At 46.8% G+C, this 20,919-nt stretch overlaps 2 protein-coding genes across 4 annotated transcripts in view; both read right to left on the reverse strand.

The window, feature by feature from the left end:
• The window catches only part of MLPH (melanophilin), a 64,678-nt gene that overhangs the window by 12,446 nt on the left and 31,313 nt on the right, over window positions 1-20,919 (reverse strand). For 2 of the 3 annotated variants that reach the window (XR_006356414.1, XM_044004801.1), the window contains exons 8-10: window positions 20,529-20,700; window positions 17,556-17,719; window positions 9,433-9,516 (exon numbers count right to left, since the gene is read on the reverse strand). Coding sequence is in view for 2 of the 3 variants with exons in the window: in XM_044004801.1 (XP_043860736.1) it covers window positions 9,433-9,516; window positions 17,556-17,719; window positions 20,529-20,700 (420 nt within the window). In the remaining variant the exon portion in view is untranslated. The remainder of the gene's footprint in view (window positions 1-9,432; window positions 9,517-17,555; window positions 17,720-20,528; window positions 20,701-20,919) is intronic. The other variant, XM_044004802.1, reaches the window with a different exon arrangement.
• Window positions 2,530-4,091, reverse strand: LOC122755878 (putative 3-phosphoinositide-dependent protein kinase 2). The gene has a single exon (XM_044004803.1). It carries the CDS (start codon window positions 4,049-4,051, stop codon window positions 2,924-2,926), a length of 1,128 nt encoding a protein of 375 aa, XP_043860738.1. The 5' UTR covers window positions 4,052-4,091; the 3' UTR covers window positions 2,530-2,923.

A 20,919-nucleotide genomic window follows, 5' to 3' on the forward strand; every position in this document is an offset into this window, starting at 1 on the left:
AGGGCCTCAACACCACCGTGAATCCATCAAAGACACAAAGGAGAGATGCCCCAGGGTTACAAAGAGCTACAGATGTCAAAGGACCAGATTGGGAATTCCCAGCCTCTACCAAGTCAGGTGAGCACATTCATAGCAGGGAGAAAAAGAGACAAAAATAATTCCTGCCCTCAAGGACCTTACATTCAAAAACAGGGAACAATTAGCAAACACCTATGTACCAAAAAATATGCTGCATACATACCCTGCTATGCTACTTATTACCTGTGTGACATTGGACAAGTCCCAGAGCCTCTCAGAGCCTCAATGTCCTTATGTTGGAAAAGGAGGGGTTAAACTAGGTGATCTCTGAGATTCCCTTCCAGATGGGAATCTATGAGCCTGAGGGCAGGGATGATTTCAGCAGAGAATAAACTTGTTGATTGATTGAATAGATGATAATGTCTGACTTACCCCCACTCTAACCAACCTCACTCTAACTGGAGTTTTATTTTTGGTCTGCAGGTCCACAAGAAACTCCCTCAACTGACACAAGGAGCAGCCTTGATCACCTTCTTAGTTTTATGGTCAAAGGCTTTTTATCTCAGTCTCCCCAGTGACTGGCACAGGCTTGCCACACTTAATAAATGTTTGTTGACTAATTGATATACTTCCTCCCTTGATAAAATGTTTGTCTATCGAATTTTCCCCCTGCCCCCAATAACATTTGTGACCGAAACAAGAGAAACCCTTTGTAAAAGTTTAAGTCAAAAAACGTTAAGTACCTACTAAGTGCCAGGCGCAGTGCTAAGTGCTTTACAGTTATTTTGTTTGAGCCTCACAACCAGCCTGAGAGGTAAGGTGCCTTCGTTACCCCCATTTTACAGAAGAGGAAACTGAAGCAGACAGCTTTAAATGACTTACTCAGGTTCACACAAACTAATGTATCCAAGGCTGGATTTGAATTCAGGTCTTCCTGTCTCCAGGCCCATCACCTTGTGGGGCAATAAGGGTTAAGTGACTTGTCCAGGGTCACACAGCTAGTAAGTGTCAAGTGTCTGAGTCTGGATTTGAACTCAGGTCCTCCTGAATCCAGGGCTGGTGCTTTATCCACTGCGCTACATAGCTGCCCCCCAAACTTGGATTTTATAAACATTCGATCAATTCCCTTGTAGCCCTCTCTTATTTTGTGTTTAAAAATATGATTCTGGGGGCAGCTAGGTGGCACAGTGGATAAAGCACCGGCCCTGGATTCAGGAGGACCTGAGTTCAAATCCAGACTCAGACACTTGACACTTACTAGCTGTGTGACCCTGGGCAAGTCACTTAACCCTCATTGCCCCGCCAAAAAAGCAAAAAGTTCATAACTCATGTGGAAGTCACTCAGAATCCAGTGTGGGCTGTAGTCAGTGGGTGAGCCACAGTAGCAACAGCTTCAGTGAACAGTGAAGGAGGAATAAATGTTTTCTGGAGGCTGATGTGGTTCAAATCCTGCCTGTTTCTTCCCTGTGACCTTGGGTGCCTCCCTGGGCCTTCCTCTCTGAACTCTTAAAATGAAAGGAACAAACTAGATTGTTCCTCAGGTCTCTTTCAGCCCTAAGGCTCCAGACGAGACTCAATGAAGGGACTTCTAAGGAGACAGCCTGCCTTGAGTAAGATGGGGAGGACACCTTCCACCCAAACCAGCTTCCTCTGTCCCCCGCATTTCCCTGAGGCCCAGTTATATTCCCATTCTATGCCATTCTCTTCCTCTCCTCCACCTTACCCCCTTCAATCTACCTTTAGTCTCCTTGGCTTCCAGTGAGGGTGGTTACAAGTGGAGTAGTGTTAGTATTATCCCCTTCCTGGATAACATCAAACCCAGTTAAAACATATACTGATTGAATGTAAGCCCCTTGAGGGCAGGGAAGCCTTTAGAGTTTCACTAGAACACAAAACTCTTTTGAAGGCAGGGGCTGTGGTATTGTCTCTCCCAGTGCTTGGCACTTAGGTAGAAAGCCTGGCACCTGGTAAGCCCTTCATGGGCTCCTTGCTTGCCTGTAGTTCCCCCCACCCCCATTGTTGAGGTTAAAATGAGAATGTACACACTAAATGGACAAGCATATTAAAGCGCTTACTTGGTTCAAGGGACTGAGGATAAGGGAAAGGGCAAAACCTGTGTTGGTTTTTCAGGAGCTTACAAACTAATGTAAAGCAAGGCCACTTATGACTGTATACATTTATTCAGGAAAATCTCAGAAGGATGAGGGAAGCTAACTCAGCAGTACCGCCAAGACACAAAAGAGCCTTAAAAAAAAGGCACAGCTAGGTGGCACAGAGGATAGAGCACCGGCTCTGGAGTCAGGAGGACCTGAGTTCAAATTCGGCCTCAGACACTTAACACTTACTAGCTGTTTGACCCTGGGCAAGTCACTTAACTCCAATTGCCTCACTAAAATACAAAAAAGACACAAAAGAGCAAGAAGCAAGGTAGAAGTCTAAGTTTATTTCTGCTATATATACCTAAGAGAGAGAAAAAGCATAAAATCAAGTGAACATTAAATCAAACTTCAGCAGAGGCATTAAAGAATCCACAGGCTTCAGTGATCAGCAGAAGCAGCTGGGGGAGGCAGGATGGACAAAAGCAGGACTGGGATCTGACCTGGGACGGCTGTGCTGGCAACGGAAGCTTCTTCCTAAGGGCCAGAGTCCATGAGGCAGAGAGTGGTTCCCAGGGCTTCCCCACACAGTTGCCTGGGGATGGTCCTGGCATCTCTGCGGACAAACCTCCAGGAGCATTCCCACTTGGCTCTATCAGGTGATAAAAGAGTCTTTTGTCCTGGGTGCAGCTCCTGAGAATTCTCATTCAGCCCTCCACCTGACCAATGGACCTCTGGGGTGGACGTGGCTCTGCTTCTGCCAGAGTGAGTGGGAAGAAGATGAAGGTGGACCTCAACCCTGGAGAATGTCAAAAGTCCCCAAAGTCCTCTTCATTCTCCAACGTCGCCGCTAAGGACGCCCTGACCTGGGGAGGTGTTTGAAGATGCAGAGTGTCCCAGGTGATGTTTTCAAAGAATGGGTGGGCCTTCAGGGCTCCATAGCCCCCCATTTCTTCACAGCCTACGCGCTTTGTGGGATCGGAAACCAGCAGCTTCTCCACGAGGTCTTTGGCCTTTGGGAAGAATTCTTTTGGGAAGTCGTAAGCGAGCTGAATGATCTTGAGGAAGGTCAAATAATCATTTTCAGCTTGGAATGGAGAGCGGCCGGTCCCGAGGTAATAGAGGAGGCAGCCCAGGATCCACAGGTCGGTACTCTTCCGCGCCCCGTCCGGGGTGAGGAGCTCCGGGGCCACGTACTGGGGCGTGCCCACGAAGGAACAAGCCCTGGCTTTCTTCCACCAGCTGGGTAATCTTTTGGCTGGCCCAAAGCCGGTGACCTGGATGTGCATCTCGGCAGTGAAGAGAACGTTTTCGGGTTTCAGGTTCCTGTGGATGATGTCCTTCGAGTGCAAGTACTGCAGGGCGGACGCCAGCTCCGCGGCATAGAACCGGACGCAGGCCTCGTCCAAAGGGCTCTGATTCTGGACGAAACTTACGAGGTCCCCGTTTGGGGCACAGCTGAGGCCCAGGTATAGCTTGTCCTTGTCCGACATAGTGAAGTAAAGCTTGACGATGAGCGGGTGGTCCAAGCGGGCCAGGACATCCTGGCCGTTGGTGACGTAACCCACCTTCCTCGCTTTAGCGACTTGCTTTTTATCCAGGATTTTCATAGCGTACTCCCGGGAAGTCGCCATCTCCCGGGCCACGACCACGGTGGTGTACGCCCCTTCGCTGAGGACTTTGCCAAAAATGAAATCTTCGGGTCTTTTGCTCCAGGGGTACTTGCGGTACTCCTCCGGCGGAGGGAATTCCGGAAAGGTAAAGGTGATGCCGAACTGGGCCGCGGTGGCGGCCGCCGCGGCCGCGGGGTCCATGGGAGCCCTGGCAGACGTTGTAGGACGATCAGGCTGCATCGCTGCGCTGGGAGAGTCCCCGAATGGCGCGTTAGCTCCTAGCTGAGCACCAGGACAGAGCTGGCACCTACGGTTGCTGGCCATGCTACACCCCGGCGGACGCCCAGCTAAGTATGGCTGCACCGTCCCGTCCCGCCCTCTCCTTTCCCCTTCCCCTTTTTCCTTCTCCCCTCCCCACGTCTGTCTTCCCCTCCCCTTCCGCTGCTCCACCCCCAGCACCAGGCTCTCCTCCCAGAAACCAATTAGACCCAAATGGAGCAAAGATATCCTCAGGTCTTTTAAAGGCGGAAAACAATAAAAACAGAACCCAACCCCCCCCCCCCAAACCAACCAAGAAGAGGGCAAAGCGTAGAATAAAAGTAAAAATGACACGCAGCTTCTTGATAACTTTCGTTAAAAAAAAGATTAAGGACAGGAGCCCATTTCCCTGAACCCCCGGGGTCGGCGTCGGGGGTGGGGGTGGGGGTGGGGGGGTGGGTACGGGGGCGGGGGGCGGCCCTCCTGCGGTTGGTGGTGCCTGAGGAGGAGTTCGGGAGATGGCCTCGATCCTGGACAGATGCTGGAAATGGACAAGGAGCGAGGTCAGAGTTGAACAGGAGAAACGGCTGTTTAGAAAATGGCAAATCTCCATGAACGAAGGAATTCCTCCTAAAATCAAAGGCCCATGAAAAACAGGCAAACAGGGGCAGCTAGGTGGCGCAGTGTATCAAATCCAGCTCCACACACTTGACACTTACTAGCTGTGTGACCCTGGGCAAGTCACTTAACCCCAATTGCCTCACCAATAATAATAATAATAACAATAATATAGTCCTTTGGGATTGCCTGAAAAACAGGGAAACTACCAGCGTTCTTAGTGCCTAGCCATGGATACAATTGCAAAAATGAGCTTCACCCAGAGGGCATCCGTGAGGGTGGAGATAAGAGACCTCCAGGGCACTTTCTCTGACCCCTCCTTTGCTTAGGGAAGTAACTGAAGCTGGGGAGGAAAAGGGAATTAATTCTAGAAGGTAACAAAGCTAATTATTATAAAGTGAATCTAGCTCCTAGGGGTCAGATCTGGGATTTGCTCTCATAACCTTTGACTCTTTTTTTTTTTGATGAGGTAATTGGGGTTAAGTGACTTGCCCAGGGTCACACAGCTAGTAAGTGTTAAGTGTCTGAGGCCGGATTTGAACTCAGTCCTCCTGACTCCAGGGCCAGTGCTCTATCCACTGCGCAACCTAGCCCCCCCTAAAAGAAGAATTTATTAATCACAGGAACCTTTAAAACAGGTTATTTTTGTGCTCTCCATCACAACATAGCCCTGGTTGTGTGAGGGACTTCACCAGCCCATCTCCTCCCTTCCCCCACCTCAGGTAAATGAGTCCCAGCACCTGCCTGTGTTGCTTCTTGACAGCTCAGAAAGGCTGTGGGAACAACAGAGGTCCCCAAGAGTCAGGGTTTCAGATGTGTGAAGTTATGGGAACCCAGATTTGGTGACTTGGAGGGGGACAAAAACCTGTGACAACACAGGTCATGATTCATCCAAGAGAAGCATTCTTCTCAGCTGAGATGTTACTCTCTGCTACCCCTTGGTCACATCAAACCACCAGAAGTTCCTTCAGGAGGTCTCCTTTGAACATTTGAGGGAGGTGACTGCTACAAGGTGGGGGAGTGGCTGGGGAGGATCGCTTAATTAGCACTGCCTTGTGACAGAGAGGGAGAGAGACAGAGACACAGAAAGACAAGAGAGAAAGAGAGACAGAGAGAGGAAGAGACAAGGGCTTCTCTCCCTCCAAGGGCACTCCACACAGCCAATGGATTGTTAATTAAAAATAATTAAAAGACAAATTGATATTTGGTTTGGGGGCTTCAAATCTACTGAGGAAGCTCAGGAAGAAAGGGAAGACTGTTTCAAGGGTCAGGAAAGGATGAAGGCAACGGACTTAGTTCTGGCCAGAATGGGAGGAGACTGAGACCCAGGAGACTGGAAGGGATTTGCCTAAGTTCAGGAAGCTGTTTAGTGGTAGAGCTGGGAAGGCAGTTCTCCCGACTCGTGGCCAGTTTTCTCTGTTGTTCCCGCCTCTCTTTCCAATTTTCCATTTTTTTTCGCTGTTCTTTTTATTAGCTCCAATATTAGTCAATATTCCAGGACTTCAATAGGGCTGTGATGTCACTGATGTGTGAGACCCTCCAGTGGGGCAGAGTGCAGCCCATCCATAGGTGCTCTTCCTCTGCTACCCCTGTCCATGGCTTCCCATAGGTCTGTTACAGGGGGCTATACTGATATTTCAATGAGGCACACTCTCACTCTCAGCCATTTGAAGTCCTGTCTTTCTGGCTGTAAATTTAGTGCTCCAACCAGTAGCTTCCTAGAGCTGGAAAGACTAGAGTTCAAATCCTGCCCTAAATACAATCTTGTGTGAACTGCAGCAATGAACATTGCATTTGGAAGCCTCAGTTTCCTTATCTGTAAATTGGGGGGGGGTGTTGGGCTAGATAACCTGAGGTGCCTTCTGGCTCACAATCCAGGATGCTCTGAGGGCCCTCCAGCTCTGTTGCTGTTTCTTCACACCCAGTCCAATGAGGCACCTCTCCATTCTTCTCTGGTTGATACCATCTTTTCATTCCTTCCAAGCCTCCACGTTCCAGGCTCTATAGCCATACAACAACCCTGCTCCCTATTGTCAGGTCCTCCGTTAGGCTCTTCCACTGATGTCCTCTCCTCTCCCACCATGCCTCATGGTGACCTGCTGGGACCCTGCCTTCTCAAAGATGAGGCTCTGGCATGCTGGACCAAGCTGAAAAAGCTTTCAGAACAGACCTAGAGATCAGCCATGTGCCTAATGTACAAGAACCAGCCTCACTCTATCAGGAGGGACTCATCATTAGACCCTGGCCACTAGATGGTGGCTTTTGGGGGGTTGTGTGTGGGGGGGTGGCAGCAACAACATGACAAACAACACTTAAAGCATGGAGGAGGGCACCATCTGTGCTGGTGAAGGCAGTGGTCATAGCAATGAAATGAGAAATCTTTTGAGGATCAGAAATAAGAAAGGTGATCTCTGGCAGCCTGAATGCATGAATGAAGGAATGGAAGAAGCTTTCATGAAGAACTTTCTAGATGTCTGGCCCTGTGCTAAGCAATGGAAATGCAAGCTCAAGCAAGGGGGACTGTCCCTGCTCTCAAGGAACTTGTGTTCTGGGACTGAAGACAGCACATAGAGGGGACTGGTCATCAGGAAGGAGAATGTGGACTAGGAAGTCAGAGGGAATAGAGATTGGCCAATGATTGACAGGTCCTGTCCAGGGACAGTGGTGTTGGTTGCATGACTGTTCTTGGAAAGCTTGTTCCTGGTAAAAAGCTGGACTGACAAGAGACAAAGATGACTTCCATAAGTTAAGTGGTGATGTGGGAGAAGTTGTCCTTGGAAGACCTAGGTTCAATTCATGCTTCTGATACAGAACAGCTAGGTGACTGTGGGCAAGTCCCTTGGCTGTGAGCTTGCAGGTATGATATGACTGACCATTTGGGATCTGAAGCCATTGGAGGATATTCCCACACTGATGAAATCTTGTGCCTGATCTTGCCCTATTGGTTTATTTAAAACATAAATGACCCATTAGTTACATGCCATATACTCTCTTGTGAAACTGTAGTATTAATTTTGAGTATATTACCTATATCCTTGAATATGCACATGTTGTTTCTCATGTTGATTGTGAGTCTCTTAAGGGCAGGGGCTGTTTCATTTCTGTCTTTGTATCCTATGGCTTAGTACAGTGCTTAGCACATAGGAAGCACTTAATAAATGTTCCTTGATTGATTGACATCAACATCATATACTGTCTGATGCAGTGGAGAGATAGTTTGGAATCAGGGGCCTGAGTTCAAATCCTGCCTTTTCCCCTTGGGATTTCAGGCAAGTCATTTTCCTTCTCTGGATCTCAGTTTCCTCATCTGCAAAAGGAGGGAGCTGAACTAGATGTACGGCTTAAGGGAGTTCTTGACTGGTTGCAGGGGTCCTGGGTGGCTTCTTAGGAAACATTTTTTTTTTTTTAGTGAGGCAATTGGGGTTAAGTGACTTGCCCAGGGTCACACAGCTAGTGTTAAGTGTCTGAGGCCGCATTTGAACTCAGGTCCCCTGTCTCCAGGGCCGGTGCTCTATCCACTGCGCCACCTAGCTGCCCCAGAAACACTTTTTAAAATCAGAGTATCATGGACTGTTTTCAGGATTGACTGGCTTAGCTGGATCTCTTGCCAAACCATGCTGCCAGCACTTAGGCCTTATGTCCCTCATCTCTCTGCCACCAGGACTTTGGTCTCTGCTCCTGGGTTCTGTTTCTGCCTTATCTTTCCCACAACCAGGGCTCCCTGCTTCCTCCCTGCTGTCCTCCCCACCCACCACACCCAGCTCTTCTTTGTGTCTTGTTTTCCCCCATTAGAATACAAAACTCCTGGAGGGCAGGGTCTGTTTTGCTTCTATTTGTTGTTTTGGGTTTTTTTGGCTGGGCAATGAGGGTTAAGTGACTTGCCTAGGGTCACACAGCTAGTACATGTCAAGTGTCTGAGCCTGAATTTGAACTCAGATCTTCCTGAATCCAGGGCCTGTGCTTTATACATTGTACCACCTAGCTGCCCCTTTGCCTCTATTTGTATTTTCTAGGGCTTAGCCCAGGGCCTAGCATCTAGAAGGTCCTTAAGAAATGATTCATCATTCATTCATTCAAGTTCTTTCTAACAATGAGTAATAATAATAATAACAGCTAACATTTCTAGGGTACTTTTACCTGCTAAGGCTTGCCAAGCACTTCACCTGGGTTATCTCATTTGTTCTCACAATCACCTGGTGAAGCAGGTGCTCTCATTATTACCTTCTTAGGGACAACTGAGGCTTGGAGAGATGATGTGACTTGCCCAGGACCAGACAGCTTGCAAAAGCCTGTAGGTTCTCGGGATCATAGACTCAGAGTCAGAAGGGTTAGTGGTCCATTGCCTAGTTAAGTGACTTGCCTGGTATCACCCAGCCAGTTTGTGTTGGAAGTAGGACTTGAACCCAGGTCTTCCTGCCTCCAAGCTGGCCATCTGTCCACTATTCCATGCTGCCATGTGTCTCATACATCACAGAGGTATAGACTGAATTTATTCAACAAGCATCTATTCAAGTAGCCAGGTGGCCCAGTGGATAGAGCTGCAGCCCTGACATCAGGAAGACCTAAGTGTAAATCCAGCCTCAAACATTTACTGACTCTATAACCTTGGAGAACACACATGCACTGTCTGCCTCAGTTTCCTCCCATCAGTAAACTGGGGATAAGAGTAACACCTCCTTCCCAGGGTTATTGTGAGGAGAAAATGAGACAGTGCTGCAAGGTGCTATTGAAATCAACAAGAAACTTGCATTTCAGCAGCATCATTTCCATTACTAAGACAGGACCAGGAGAAAAGGTGGCATCCCAAGGCTTGGCTCACTCAGCATTACCTCCTCCCAGGGCAGCAGGATTCTCCCCTCTAGCTGGGCCAGCAGGCACTCAATGGCCAGTATGCGCTGATTCATTTCAGAGATCTGTGGCAGAAGAAAGAGGGAGAACAACAGAGGAGACAGATCCCACTTCCCAGTGTGCAGTGGTCAGTGGCTCCCACCACCTTGGAAGCCCCAGAGCACCTAAGAGGAGTCTGTAGGAGAAGGCCCTCATGAAAGGAGCAGGCAAGGGACCCCAGCAGCCCAGCCCATCCCCCAAAGGAAGCCCTGCTCCTGGAAATCATTGGGTCACAGATTCCCAGCTGGAAGGGGCCAAGCCCCTCATTTTACAAATGAGAAAATGGCATCACAGAAAGCTTAAGTCATTTACCTAGGGTCAGTTACAAAGCTGCCAAGAGTTTGGCAGTAACTCATGTGTTCCTGACTCCAAGACCAATCTTCACCCCCCACCCTCACCCCCAGTATCAGGCAGAAGGCTGGGTGAAGTGGCCAGAGAATTAGAGAAATCACAGGCATAATGAAGACACTACAAACGATTCTTGGGAGATCATAAGAACAGATTTCTGTGGCTCCTGTTCTTCTTCTCACTTGGGGTGGGGATGTTTACCCAACACATCTGAGTAAGAACCCCTGGTATTGATCCACACAGGAAGGCACAGGCTAATTACATCCACACTGATGGAGGTGAAGTGGCCACCAGATGCTCAGAGCCTTTGGTTTCCTGCCAGAATCCAAGGGTCTACACAAAGGGGCAATTCTGATTTCTATTAGCTAGCTCTCCAGTCACCCCAAATCGATCATTCTCTTGGACTCAGACTGAGGCAAATCAATTAGTCTCCATTTCAACTCCCCTGACCCAGGTGAAGTCTCTTGCCATTGCATTTGCTTCTCCTTTTTTTTATTCAAAGAGAGGAAAGGGACAGGGCTTTAGCCTGTGCCCTTCCAGGCTCTCAGGGTTAGAGGGGGAGTGTCCTTCTGAACTGGGAGAGCTGGGTATCATAATGATGCCCCCAAGCCACCTCCAACCAATCAATCAATTGTCCTTTTACCTGCTAAACCTCTGTTCTAATCTCATTTCCTAAAGACACTCAGATCAATGTGACCTGATCTGAAATAATTCCCCAGTCAGCTCTGTCCACCGTGAATGTCTTCCAACAGAGGGGATCCACTGGGCAGCTGCTACCCCCAGAGCATGGAGGGGGAAAGTGATTCCTAATGGGAGTCAAGTCCCCACCCTGATTAAAACCCTCAAGGCAAAGTAAATGATGCCAGGGCAATTAGGTGGTGCTGGTCCTGGAGTCAGAAAGACCTGAGTTCAAACCCAGCCTCACTTACTAGCAGTGTGACTCTGGGCAAGTCACTTCACCTCTGCCTGCCTCAGTTTCCCCAACTGTAAAGGGAGATCATAATAGCATCCACCTCCTAGGGTGGTTGTTCAGATGAAATGAAATCATATTTGGAAAGTGTCCTGCCACACAGTAGCCATTATAGAAATGCCAGCTGCTGCTGTTGTCTCCAGGTTGAGACAGAAAGCTCCAAGATTCAGACCCAGAAGAACTGAGTTCGACTCTTGTCCTTGTCACCTACTATCTGTGTCTTTGGCTCCTTTTCCTCTTCTCTGAAATGGTGGAGTTGGGTGGTCTGTGAGGCCCCTTCCAGCTCTAGGGGGCTGATGGCCCTGTATGACTCTTTGAAATGTCAAACTTAGGTCAAAAACAGGAAACCAGCAATACAAAGCAAAGGTCCTGGGCAGGTTCTGGAATTTTAGAAATGGATGGGGCACCTGAGGGGTCACTGGGTCCAAACTTTTCATGTTGACATGGAGTTAGAGAATTTGTAACTTGGTCAAGGACCCCCCAGAAGCCTTGGACGACATGCCTTGTTTGTTGTCTGTGAGGCCACACAGGGAAAAAGAAAGTGCTTGTTTCTTGCAAGGCAGGGGGGCTGCCATAAAGAGATTCTAATATTTTTTTGCACCAGGCCTTCTGTCAACTTCTACCTGGGACCCATCATCAAGGCTGTCAAAGGCTCTGAAAGCTGAGGGAAGTCTCTTGGCAGGTCATTCCCACATGGAAAGGCTGGGGTACTGGGCCGGACATGACCTGCCTATGTCTGTTATCTGCACCCCAATGAATCATTTTTGTGCCCAAGGCATCAAATTTGGCTTCAGGTCAATTTTACAATTCATGGAATAAACGTAACACAAGTAATTAAGACTAATTAAACTCAGCGGGGAGGAGGGTAATTAGTTATAGTGGCTCACAGATGAATCTAGTGATAACTTCCTATTTTAACCAATTATTCTTGCTAACCAGGTGCTAATTGGGGTAATTTCAACAACCTAGACATTTTTCATTTCTAAATTTTTATGCCTTGGGCAAAAGTCCCATTGGCCTCACCCTTGTTATGGCTTTGATCATCTGAGGCCCAGCCTAGCTAAGGTGTGAGAAGCTTATACCTGGAAAGTTGGCCATTAGGCAATTAATATTATTGTTCTTATTTTCGAGGAATTCATGAAATTGTCAACTAGGGAACTGGAATTTCATCCTGTATTAGGAGAGTGAAAAGACCCCCTGAAGACATTCCCACTTTTTGAAGGTCCAAAGTACATTATCTAATATATTTCTAAAGGTGCTTGGGGCAGGTAATTTTGAATGAACAATAGAAGGCATCTCCCTAAACACTTTCCTACTGTTTCAGACAGTAGGGGAGATGAAGGTATGTTAGACACAGTCTCTGTCCTCAAAAAAGTGACATTCACTAGACATTATTCTCAGAGTCAGGACCTAAGGGTCAAGTCTCTGTTTTCCTGCCTTGGAGGTAGAAGCCCTGGGTTTGAATCTCAGTCCCATCATCTAGCAGATGTGTGATCTTGGGCACATCTCTTCAGACTCTGTGGGCCTCTGTTTCTTCCTGTGTCAAATGAAGGAGCTGGACCAGGTGATGCGTGAGGTCCCTTTTAGTTCTCCAATTCCATGACCAGGACAATGATACTGATCCCATGGTTTTGTTTTGGGTGAATGCCAAGTAATGGAATGTGGGAGAAAACAGCCCTTGTGATAGGCCTCAGTTTCCCCTGATGTCAGGTTTGAGGTTGGACGTGATGATGTCTAAGGCTCCTGTGAGGACTCAGAGGGAGTGAGCAGGAGCTGTTCTTGTCTGGGGTCATTGGACCCTGATGCACCTGGTCCCATCATGGCAGAGGGCACCTCTCACATCCCATGGAAGCACAGCCTGAGACCCTTACCCCAGCCTCCTGGGGCTTCCTTCTAGGCCTGACCTAAAGGCCTACGACAAACAGATCATGGCAGAGAAAGCCAGAGAACCAGGCCCCCAGGCCTTGGGGCTATTTTAAGAGACAGAGTTTCCATGGCCCCCCAGAGCCCAAGTTAGCAAGAGATCTTCATCCAAGACCTGTGGAAGATCAGAGAATTCTAGGTCCAGAACTGGGAGGAATTCAGCCCCTCATTTTCTAGAGAAGACAGAAGCCCAGGCAAGTAAAGGGACTTATCTAAGGTCATACAGCAATAGTGGGCAGAGGTAGGATTTGAAGCCAGGTCCTCTGTCTCTAGAATTAGGGCATTTCCCACTGGGTCATGTGGCATCCTTCCTTTGAAGAAGCTCATTTCCCAGACCCATTGACCAGGCCAGAGCAGACAGGACAAAATGGGGCAATGTTCCAGCTCATGGGTTTTATGGATTTAGCCAAAGCCTGAAGCTGCTGAGCTCTTAAACTCATTGGAAGCCTTCTCCCTGGGAGCCAACCTTGGACCAGACCTTCCCCCTTGGTTGGGGGGTGGGGTGTCATATGGAGGGCATGTGGCTGCTTAGTCTACCACTCACCAATTAGCTGGGGGCGCCTGAGTCATCCTGGAGCTGGTGGGCTGTCCAGTCCTGTCTCCCCCCTGCATGATGGGGAGCTTTCTTCAGACCTCTCATGGGGTCAGAGAGTGGCTTGCTCCTCTAAACTGCTTCGTTTGGAACCTCTTATTTTGGGTGAATGGACTGAAGTCATGGGAATCCTTCCTGTCAAGGTCCCCCTCCTGAGAAGTTGTGGCCTATGGAGAGGGGCTCCCAATAGCCCTGGAGAATAGGACAGGTTGGCAAAGGTGGGGGAGCCCAGCACAGGAGGGCTTACATTTTGTCAAATGATAAAAAATCCTGAAAAAGCCATATCATCCAGGGCCCTATTTCAGGGATCAGGGGGAAGCTAATTTTTTCTCCCTGTTTTCACATGAGGAAACTGTGCTTGTTGGAGATCAAATGATTTCAAATGATAACATCATTAATCTAAAGCCAACAGGCCCCTACAACACCTTCAGTTTATAGATGAGGAAACTGAGGGTCCATGAGAATCAGGGGTTTAGAACTGGCATCATCATAATAACTAGTATTTATATAGCACATTCAGGTTTCCAAAGCACTTAGGGGCAGCTATTATCCCCATTTTACAGATGAAGAAACTGAGGCAAGCAGAGGTTAGGTGACTTGCCCTGGGTCACACAGCTAGTGTTGGTCATAGGATTTGACATCAGGTCTTCCTGATCACAGGCCCAGCGATCTGTCTACTGTAACACCCCTAGCTGCCTCCCACCTAATTTTACAACCTCATTTTACAACCAAAGACTGGGAAGCAGAGAGGGCACACAGGCTGTAAGAGAAGTGTTTAGTAAAGTATGGCCTGTTTACAAAATGAGAACTAATATTATGACATACATTGAGATGGAATGAGACTGGGACCATCTGTCTTCCTCTGTATATACACAGACACTCACAGGTGTGTTTATGTGTCTGTGTGTGTGCTCACACATGGTCCTTCCCTGCCCTGTCGGGGAGAGCCAACACAGGTCAGGGAATGTCAGGGGGAAGAGAACTCCAAAGCCATCTGGCCCAACTCCCTCATCTCCCTCATTTTAGAGGAGGAAACTGAGGCTCAGGGTTACACAGGAACTGGCAGCTTCAGAGGGCTTGGAATATGATGTTCTGAGGGTAGAGGAACTGAGATTCCAACCAAGACTGTACTACCCAGCAAAGTCAAGCATAATGTTTCAGGGGAGAAGATGGGCATTCAGAGAAATAGGGGATTTGAAAACCTTCCTAATGAAAAGCCCAGAACTGAGCAGAAAATTCAGTCTACAGATACAAGACCCAAGAGAAGCATAAAAAGGTAAAATGGGGGAGACCAAACCAAACATGTTATTCAATAAGGTTAAAATGTTTCTATCCCTACCCTGAAAGAAGATACTTGTAACTCTTGAGAAGTGTATCTTTATTAAGGCAGATGGGAGGAGTACACACAGACAGAAGGTGTGGGGATAAGTGGATTATGATGTGATAATATTAAAAAAAACCCCAAACCAAAACAAACCTTAAGGGGTAACTGAAAGGATTGTACTGGGAGAAGGGTTAGCATTAAGGTTCACGAAATTAGGGTTAGGGTTAGCAAAATTAAATATGATAGGGCTCTGAAGAAAATTGAATGGGGATAGAAAATGCCTTTTTTCCCCCTCAGTGGTACATGGCACCTACACAAAAAAATTGACCATATATTAGGATAAAAACCTCACAGTCAAATGCAGAAAGGCAGAAGTAGTAAATGCATCCTTTTCAGATCATGATGCAATAAAAATTATGTGTAACAAAGGACCATGGAAAGATAGACCAAAAATTAAATTGGAAATAATCTCATCTTAAAGAATGAGTCAAAAAACAAATCATAGAAACAATAAATAATTTCATCCAATAGAATGACAATAATGAGACAACATACCAAAACTAATGGGATGCAGCCAAAGCAGTTCTTAGGGGAATCTTTATATGTCTAAATGTCTACATGAATAAAATGGAGAAAGAGAAGATCAATGAATTGGGCATGCAATTTAAAAAGCTAGAGAAAGAACAAATTAAAAATGCCCAATTAAGTACAAAATTCAAAATTCTGAAAATTAGAAAGATGAATAAAATTGAAAGTAAGAAAACTATAGAATAAATAAATAAAACTAAGAGCTGGTTCTAAGAAACTACCAATAAAATAGATAAACCTTTGGTTAATTTGATTTAAGAAAAGAAAAAAGAAAACCAAATTATACCTAAACCAGGGAGAACAAAAACAGAGAAAGGAAATTATAGATCAATCTCCCTAATGAATATTGATGCAAAAATTCTAAATAGAATATTAGCAAAGAGATTACAGCAATTTATCAGGAGGATAATACACTTGTGACCAGGTGGGATTTATACCAGGAATGCAGGGCTGGCTCAGTATTAGGAAACCTATCAACATAATTGACCACATCAATAACAAAACTAACCAAAATCATATGAGAAAGCTTTTGACGAAATACACCCATTCCTAAGAAAAACACTGGAGAGCACAGGAATAAATGGAACTTTCCTTAAGATGATAAAAAGTATCTTAAACCATCAGCAAGCATTATATGTAATGGAGATAAATCAGAAGCATTCCCAATAAGATCAGGGGTGAAACAAGGCTGTCCATCATCACCCCTATTATTCAATACTGTACTAGAAATCTTAGCTTTAGCAATAAGAGAAGAAAAAGAAATGGAAGAAATTAGAATAGGCAAGGAAGAAACAAAATTATCACTGTTTACAGATGATATGATGGTATACTCAGAGAATCCTAAAGAATCAACTAAAAAACTACCTGAAACTAGAACAACTTTAGCAGAGTTGCAGGATATAAAATAAACCCACATGAATTACCAGCATTTCTATATATGACCAACAAAGTCCAGGAGCAAGAGATAGGGAAATTCCATTTAAGATAACTGTAGACAATATAAAATAGTTGCGAGTTTATCTGCCAAGGCAAACCAAGGAACTAAATGAACACAATTACAAAACACTTTCTACACAAATAAAATCAGATCTTAACCAATGGGAAAACATCAATTGCTCATGGGTAGGCCATGCTAATTTAATAAAAATGACCATTCTACCTAAATTAATTTACTTATTCAGTGCCATACCAATCAAACTACTAAAAATTATTTCATAGAGCTAGAAAAAAATAATAACAAAATTTATCTGGAAGAAGAAATGGGATTAATGGGAAAAAATGCAAAGGAAGGTAGCCTAGTTGTACCAGATCTAAAACTCTATTATAAAGCTGTAACCATCAAAACCATTTGGTACTGGCTAAGAAATAGAGTGGTGGGTCAGTGGAATAGGTTAGGCACACAAAATACAGCAAATCTGAGTTCCTAGGCCATCAAAGCAAGGTCATTTCCATCTTTGGGGGAATTTTCATGAAATGTGAGCTGGTGCAGGTTATTTTGCAACATTCCATCTGCATTTGGAAATTTCTTTTTTTTTTTTTTTGTTTTTGTGGGGCAATGGGGGTTAAGTGAGTTGCCCAGGGTCACACAGTTAGTAAGTGTCAAATGACTGAGGCCAGATTTGAACTCAGGTACTCCTGAATCCAGGGCCGGTGCTTTATCCACTGCGCCACCTAGCTGCCCCCTGCATTTGGGAATTTCTGATTTAGATGTGATTGGAAATCTATGGGCTATGATTGTGTCTAGACTTGGAAAAAGTCATTATTTGTCAAAGGGATGCTGAAGGCCACACTTGTGGGCTGGGCTGGTTAAATGATTTCAAGCTTTGGTGTCTTGAATTGTAGTCTGGAAAGAAGAGAATTTGAGAAAAGAGAGCCGGGAGAAGGCCCAGGGCCCCAGGCCTGGCCCAGTTCCAAGAAGTAGCTGGGATTTTCAGGAAGCTGCCTGAGCTCAGTAAGGCCTGTATTTATGCTCAGAGTTTCTATAGTGTGGGGTTGTTAGGACTTTTGTACATATGTCTAAAAGGAAGCATTTTGAAGATGTGCTTGAGCTCATTTTGTTTTTTTGTATTTTTTGGTAGGGCAATGAGGGTTAAGTGACTTGCCCAGGGTCACACAGCTAGTAAATGTCAAGTTTCTGAGGCTGGATTTGAACTCAGGTCCTCCTGAATCCAGGGCTGGTATTTTATCCACTGCACCACCTAGCTGCCCCCTAACCCCATTTCGTTCTAAAACTCCGTTCCCTAGTGTTCCTGTGGGAGCTTTGTCATATCTCATGCCAAGGAGAGGGTAGAGGTAGGTTCTTGGGAATCTTTGCTCTTACCTCAGAGTGAGCCATGCTTTCCTGGGAGAAAGTCCGACTTCTGCATTGGGAAAGCTGGGGTGGATGGGCTGCCATCTTGTAAGACTCTTCAATGTCCTCCTCTGAGGCATCCATGTTGGCATAGTACTGGAGCTGGGGCTGGTCACTCCCCATGGTTCCTTCATCTGGGGAGGATGAGTGTGTTTGAATTCTACAGGGAGAGTGTTCTGGATCTCGAGTCCAACCCCCACTTTACAGAAGAGGAAACAGATGCCCAGAGAAGTTGAGGGCTTTACTCAGGGTCCCACAGCCAGTTCCTGGCTAAGCAGCCCAGAGCTCCCAACTCTAAATCCAGTTCTCCATTGCCCTGAGCCAAGTGAAAGTTCCTGGTTTAGATAATTGAAACTGAAGGCCTCAAAATTGTAATGACCAAGGTTGAACCCAAAGAAGAGATATAAGAAGATATTTCCTCATACTTCTTTACTAAACCTTTACAGGGGTGGGGGGCTACGGGTGTGGAACATTGCATACAACACCAGACTTTTTTGGACTTTGTCAAACTTCTCTCTGCCCCTCCCCCCTCTTATTTTTTTACTCATTAGCATAAGGGATAATGCTCTGGGGGATGGGGGTGGGCAGGGCGATTGGGAACCATTGGGAAATGGAGGCCAATGCAAAAATGTCTCTATTTTATACCCATCTTGTATTTCTCTATACTTATCATTTTACAATCTGCACCCCCCAGCAGAGTGTAAACCCCTTGAGGGCAGGCACAGGTTTGTTGTTGTCTTTGTATTCTCAGAACCTAGCACTGCACTTGGCACATAGTAGGTGTTTAACTGAAAATGCAGAATGAGACATACTTTGGAAGTGGCCAGTGTGAGAATTCGTCTGGCTGGACTTGGCATGTGCATTATGAGGGGGTTTTTTCCTTAAAAAAAAAAAAATCAATGGGAGGGGAGTAGGAGGGAGAGATAATAAATATGTAAAAACAATTGTAAAAAAAGGAAACACAAAAAATACATTTTGAGTTAAATTGACTGGTTGAATTTTGGGGTCGGGGCAGGCAATTGGGGTTAAGTGACTTGCCCAGGGTCACACAGCTAGTAAGTGTTAAGTGTCTGAGGCTGGATTTGAACTCAGGTACTCCTGAATCCAAGGCCAAGTGCTCTATCCACATGACTGGTTGAATTTTAAGACTAATGTTGGGGCAGCTAGATGGCGCAGTGGATAGAGCACCGGCCCTGAAGTCAGGAGTACCTGAGTTCAAATCCAACCTCAGACACTTAACACTTACTAGCTGTGTGACCCTGGGCAAGTCACTTAACCCCAATTGCCTCACTAAAAAAAAAAAAAGACTAATGTCTACAGACCTTTATAGGGGTGGTGGGTGCCACAGGAATTATTATCTCCATTTTGCAGAGGAAGAAACTGAGGCTAATTGCTTGGAAGTGTTACATATCTCAGAAGGGTTGGAGGTGGGATTCGAACTCTGGTCTCTCCTGACTGCAAGTCCAGCACATTCTTCATCTCACCAAGATAAGGGTCACAGGTAGACAGAACTCCAGGCTCTCCAAGCTGGAGGAGCTCAGTTTGTCTAACATGCTGCCATTCCTTCCCTTATGGATCATAGTTTTTGTTGGCCCTGTTGGGTTCTCGGTTGTCCCCTTGCTCCTCCCATGGGCTGCCACTGGTGAGCTACCCTTAGACTCCCAGAACCAGTCCCATGACATCTGGGTGATCCTCATCTGAAGTTCCCAAAGCAGGGTCATGGAGGACCAGAGCACTAGGGTTGGAAAGGACTCACAGATCATTGAGCCCCACTCCCCTCATTTTGTAGTTGGGGAAACTGAGGTCAGGGAGGTGATGAGATGACAGATTCAGAGCCAAGGAGACCTACCTACCTGGTCTAGCTCCTGGAGCCGAGAAAGCTGAAGTGACTCACCTGAGGTCACACAGGACTGGAACCCAAGATCACTGACTCCAGATTTTTCACCCTTCCCATCAGCCCCCACTTTCTCTCTGTACTGAAATGAAGGCTTCTAGTGTCCCAGCCCTGCTTGGCAGCTAGAGAATGTCAGCAGGGAAATAATAGAAAAAGAAAATGTGTATGGGTGGGGAGGGACAGACCTTGTGCTTCAGGACCCTGTAACAAGATGTCCCAGTGCACCCTGGCCTTGTGATGGACACTGTTAGAGGTGGCTGAGGGAGTCAAAGGCTCAGCTTCTCCCGTGACCTCATCTACTGCAAGATTGAGAGGAGCCATAAACTGCTGGGCTCAGGAAATCTCTGAATGCAACAGATCATATTAGGAAGTGAAATGACGGCAGAACAAACAGAACTGACTCTTGTCCATCCACGAAATGAGGCCGAGGGTCTCTTAATGAAGAGTGCTGTGCAGATGGAGTGTTAGGGGCTGGGCTCTGAATGTAGCCACATCCTGGAATCTCTGGCCCCTGGTGACTTTGTCCAGGAGGCTGTAGGCTGAGGATCACTGGAAATTTAGCCAATGGGGTGATGATTTTGACTTGGGAGAAACCTCAGGGGACTTGGCCAGGGCCACACGGCCAGCAGGGGTCAGAAGCCCAACTGGCACCCAGGTCTTCTGACTCTGACTCTGACTTGTTGCCTCTCATATATTCTTAGAAACATTGACAAATAGCCTAGGGTGAGACACAATTAATCCAACCCCAGGGATGCCAAAAAGCGGGTGCTGACCCAAGAAGGAATGGCAAGGGGCAGCTAAATGGCGCAGTGGATAGAGTACCAGCCCTGGAGTCAGGAGTACCTGAGTTCAAATCCGGCCTCAGACACTTAACACTTACTAGCTGTGTGACCCTGGGCAAGTCACTTAACCCCAATTGCCTCACTAAAAAAAAAAAAAAAAGAAGAAGAAGGGATGGCAAACCAGCTCCTCCCTCCTCTAGAGCAGGGCAAGGGTTAGGGCTTCAGGCTGATCCCATTTCCCCTCCCAGAGAGGACCCTGACACTTACCAGGGCTGGGCTTTCTTTCCAGGCTGGATTCCATGGGCAGAGAGGCTTCCAGGCTGCTGTGTCCCTGCTCTTGGAGAGAGTCCTGGCCCTCTGGGGCCAGGCTGGCCTGGGTGATCAAGGCATCCTTCTGCGAGGCAGCTTCCTCGTCGGCACTCACAGCATCTGAGAAGGTCTGAACACAGGGCCCGGTTACTGAGGGGGTGAGGAGCCTGCGGCTCCACTCTGGGACCCACCCCCCCTCCAATTTTAATTTATTTGATGAGAATGAATGAGGCAAAAGAGCTGTGAAAAATCTGTGCACCAAACAGCCTTCATGCTATGAAAGCATCCTTGTGGGAGGAAAGATCTGGAGGTGGAGGGAAATATAGAAGCCATTTTACAGAGGAGGAAA

This window comes from Dromiciops gliroides, chromosome 4 (genome assembly GCF_019393635.1).
Source record: "Dromiciops gliroides isolate mDroGli1 chromosome 4, mDroGli1.pri, whole genome shotgun sequence".
NCBI classification, from domain to species: Eukaryota; Metazoa; Chordata; class Mammalia; order Microbiotheria; family Microbiotheriidae; genus Dromiciops; species Dromiciops gliroides.

Bases quoted from the DNA above. Each gene is read 5' to 3' on its own strand.
- LOC122755878 (XM_044004803.1), bottom strand. From the start codon at position 4,051: ATGGCCAGCAACCGTAGGTGCCAGCTCTGTCCTGGTGCTCAGCTAGGA.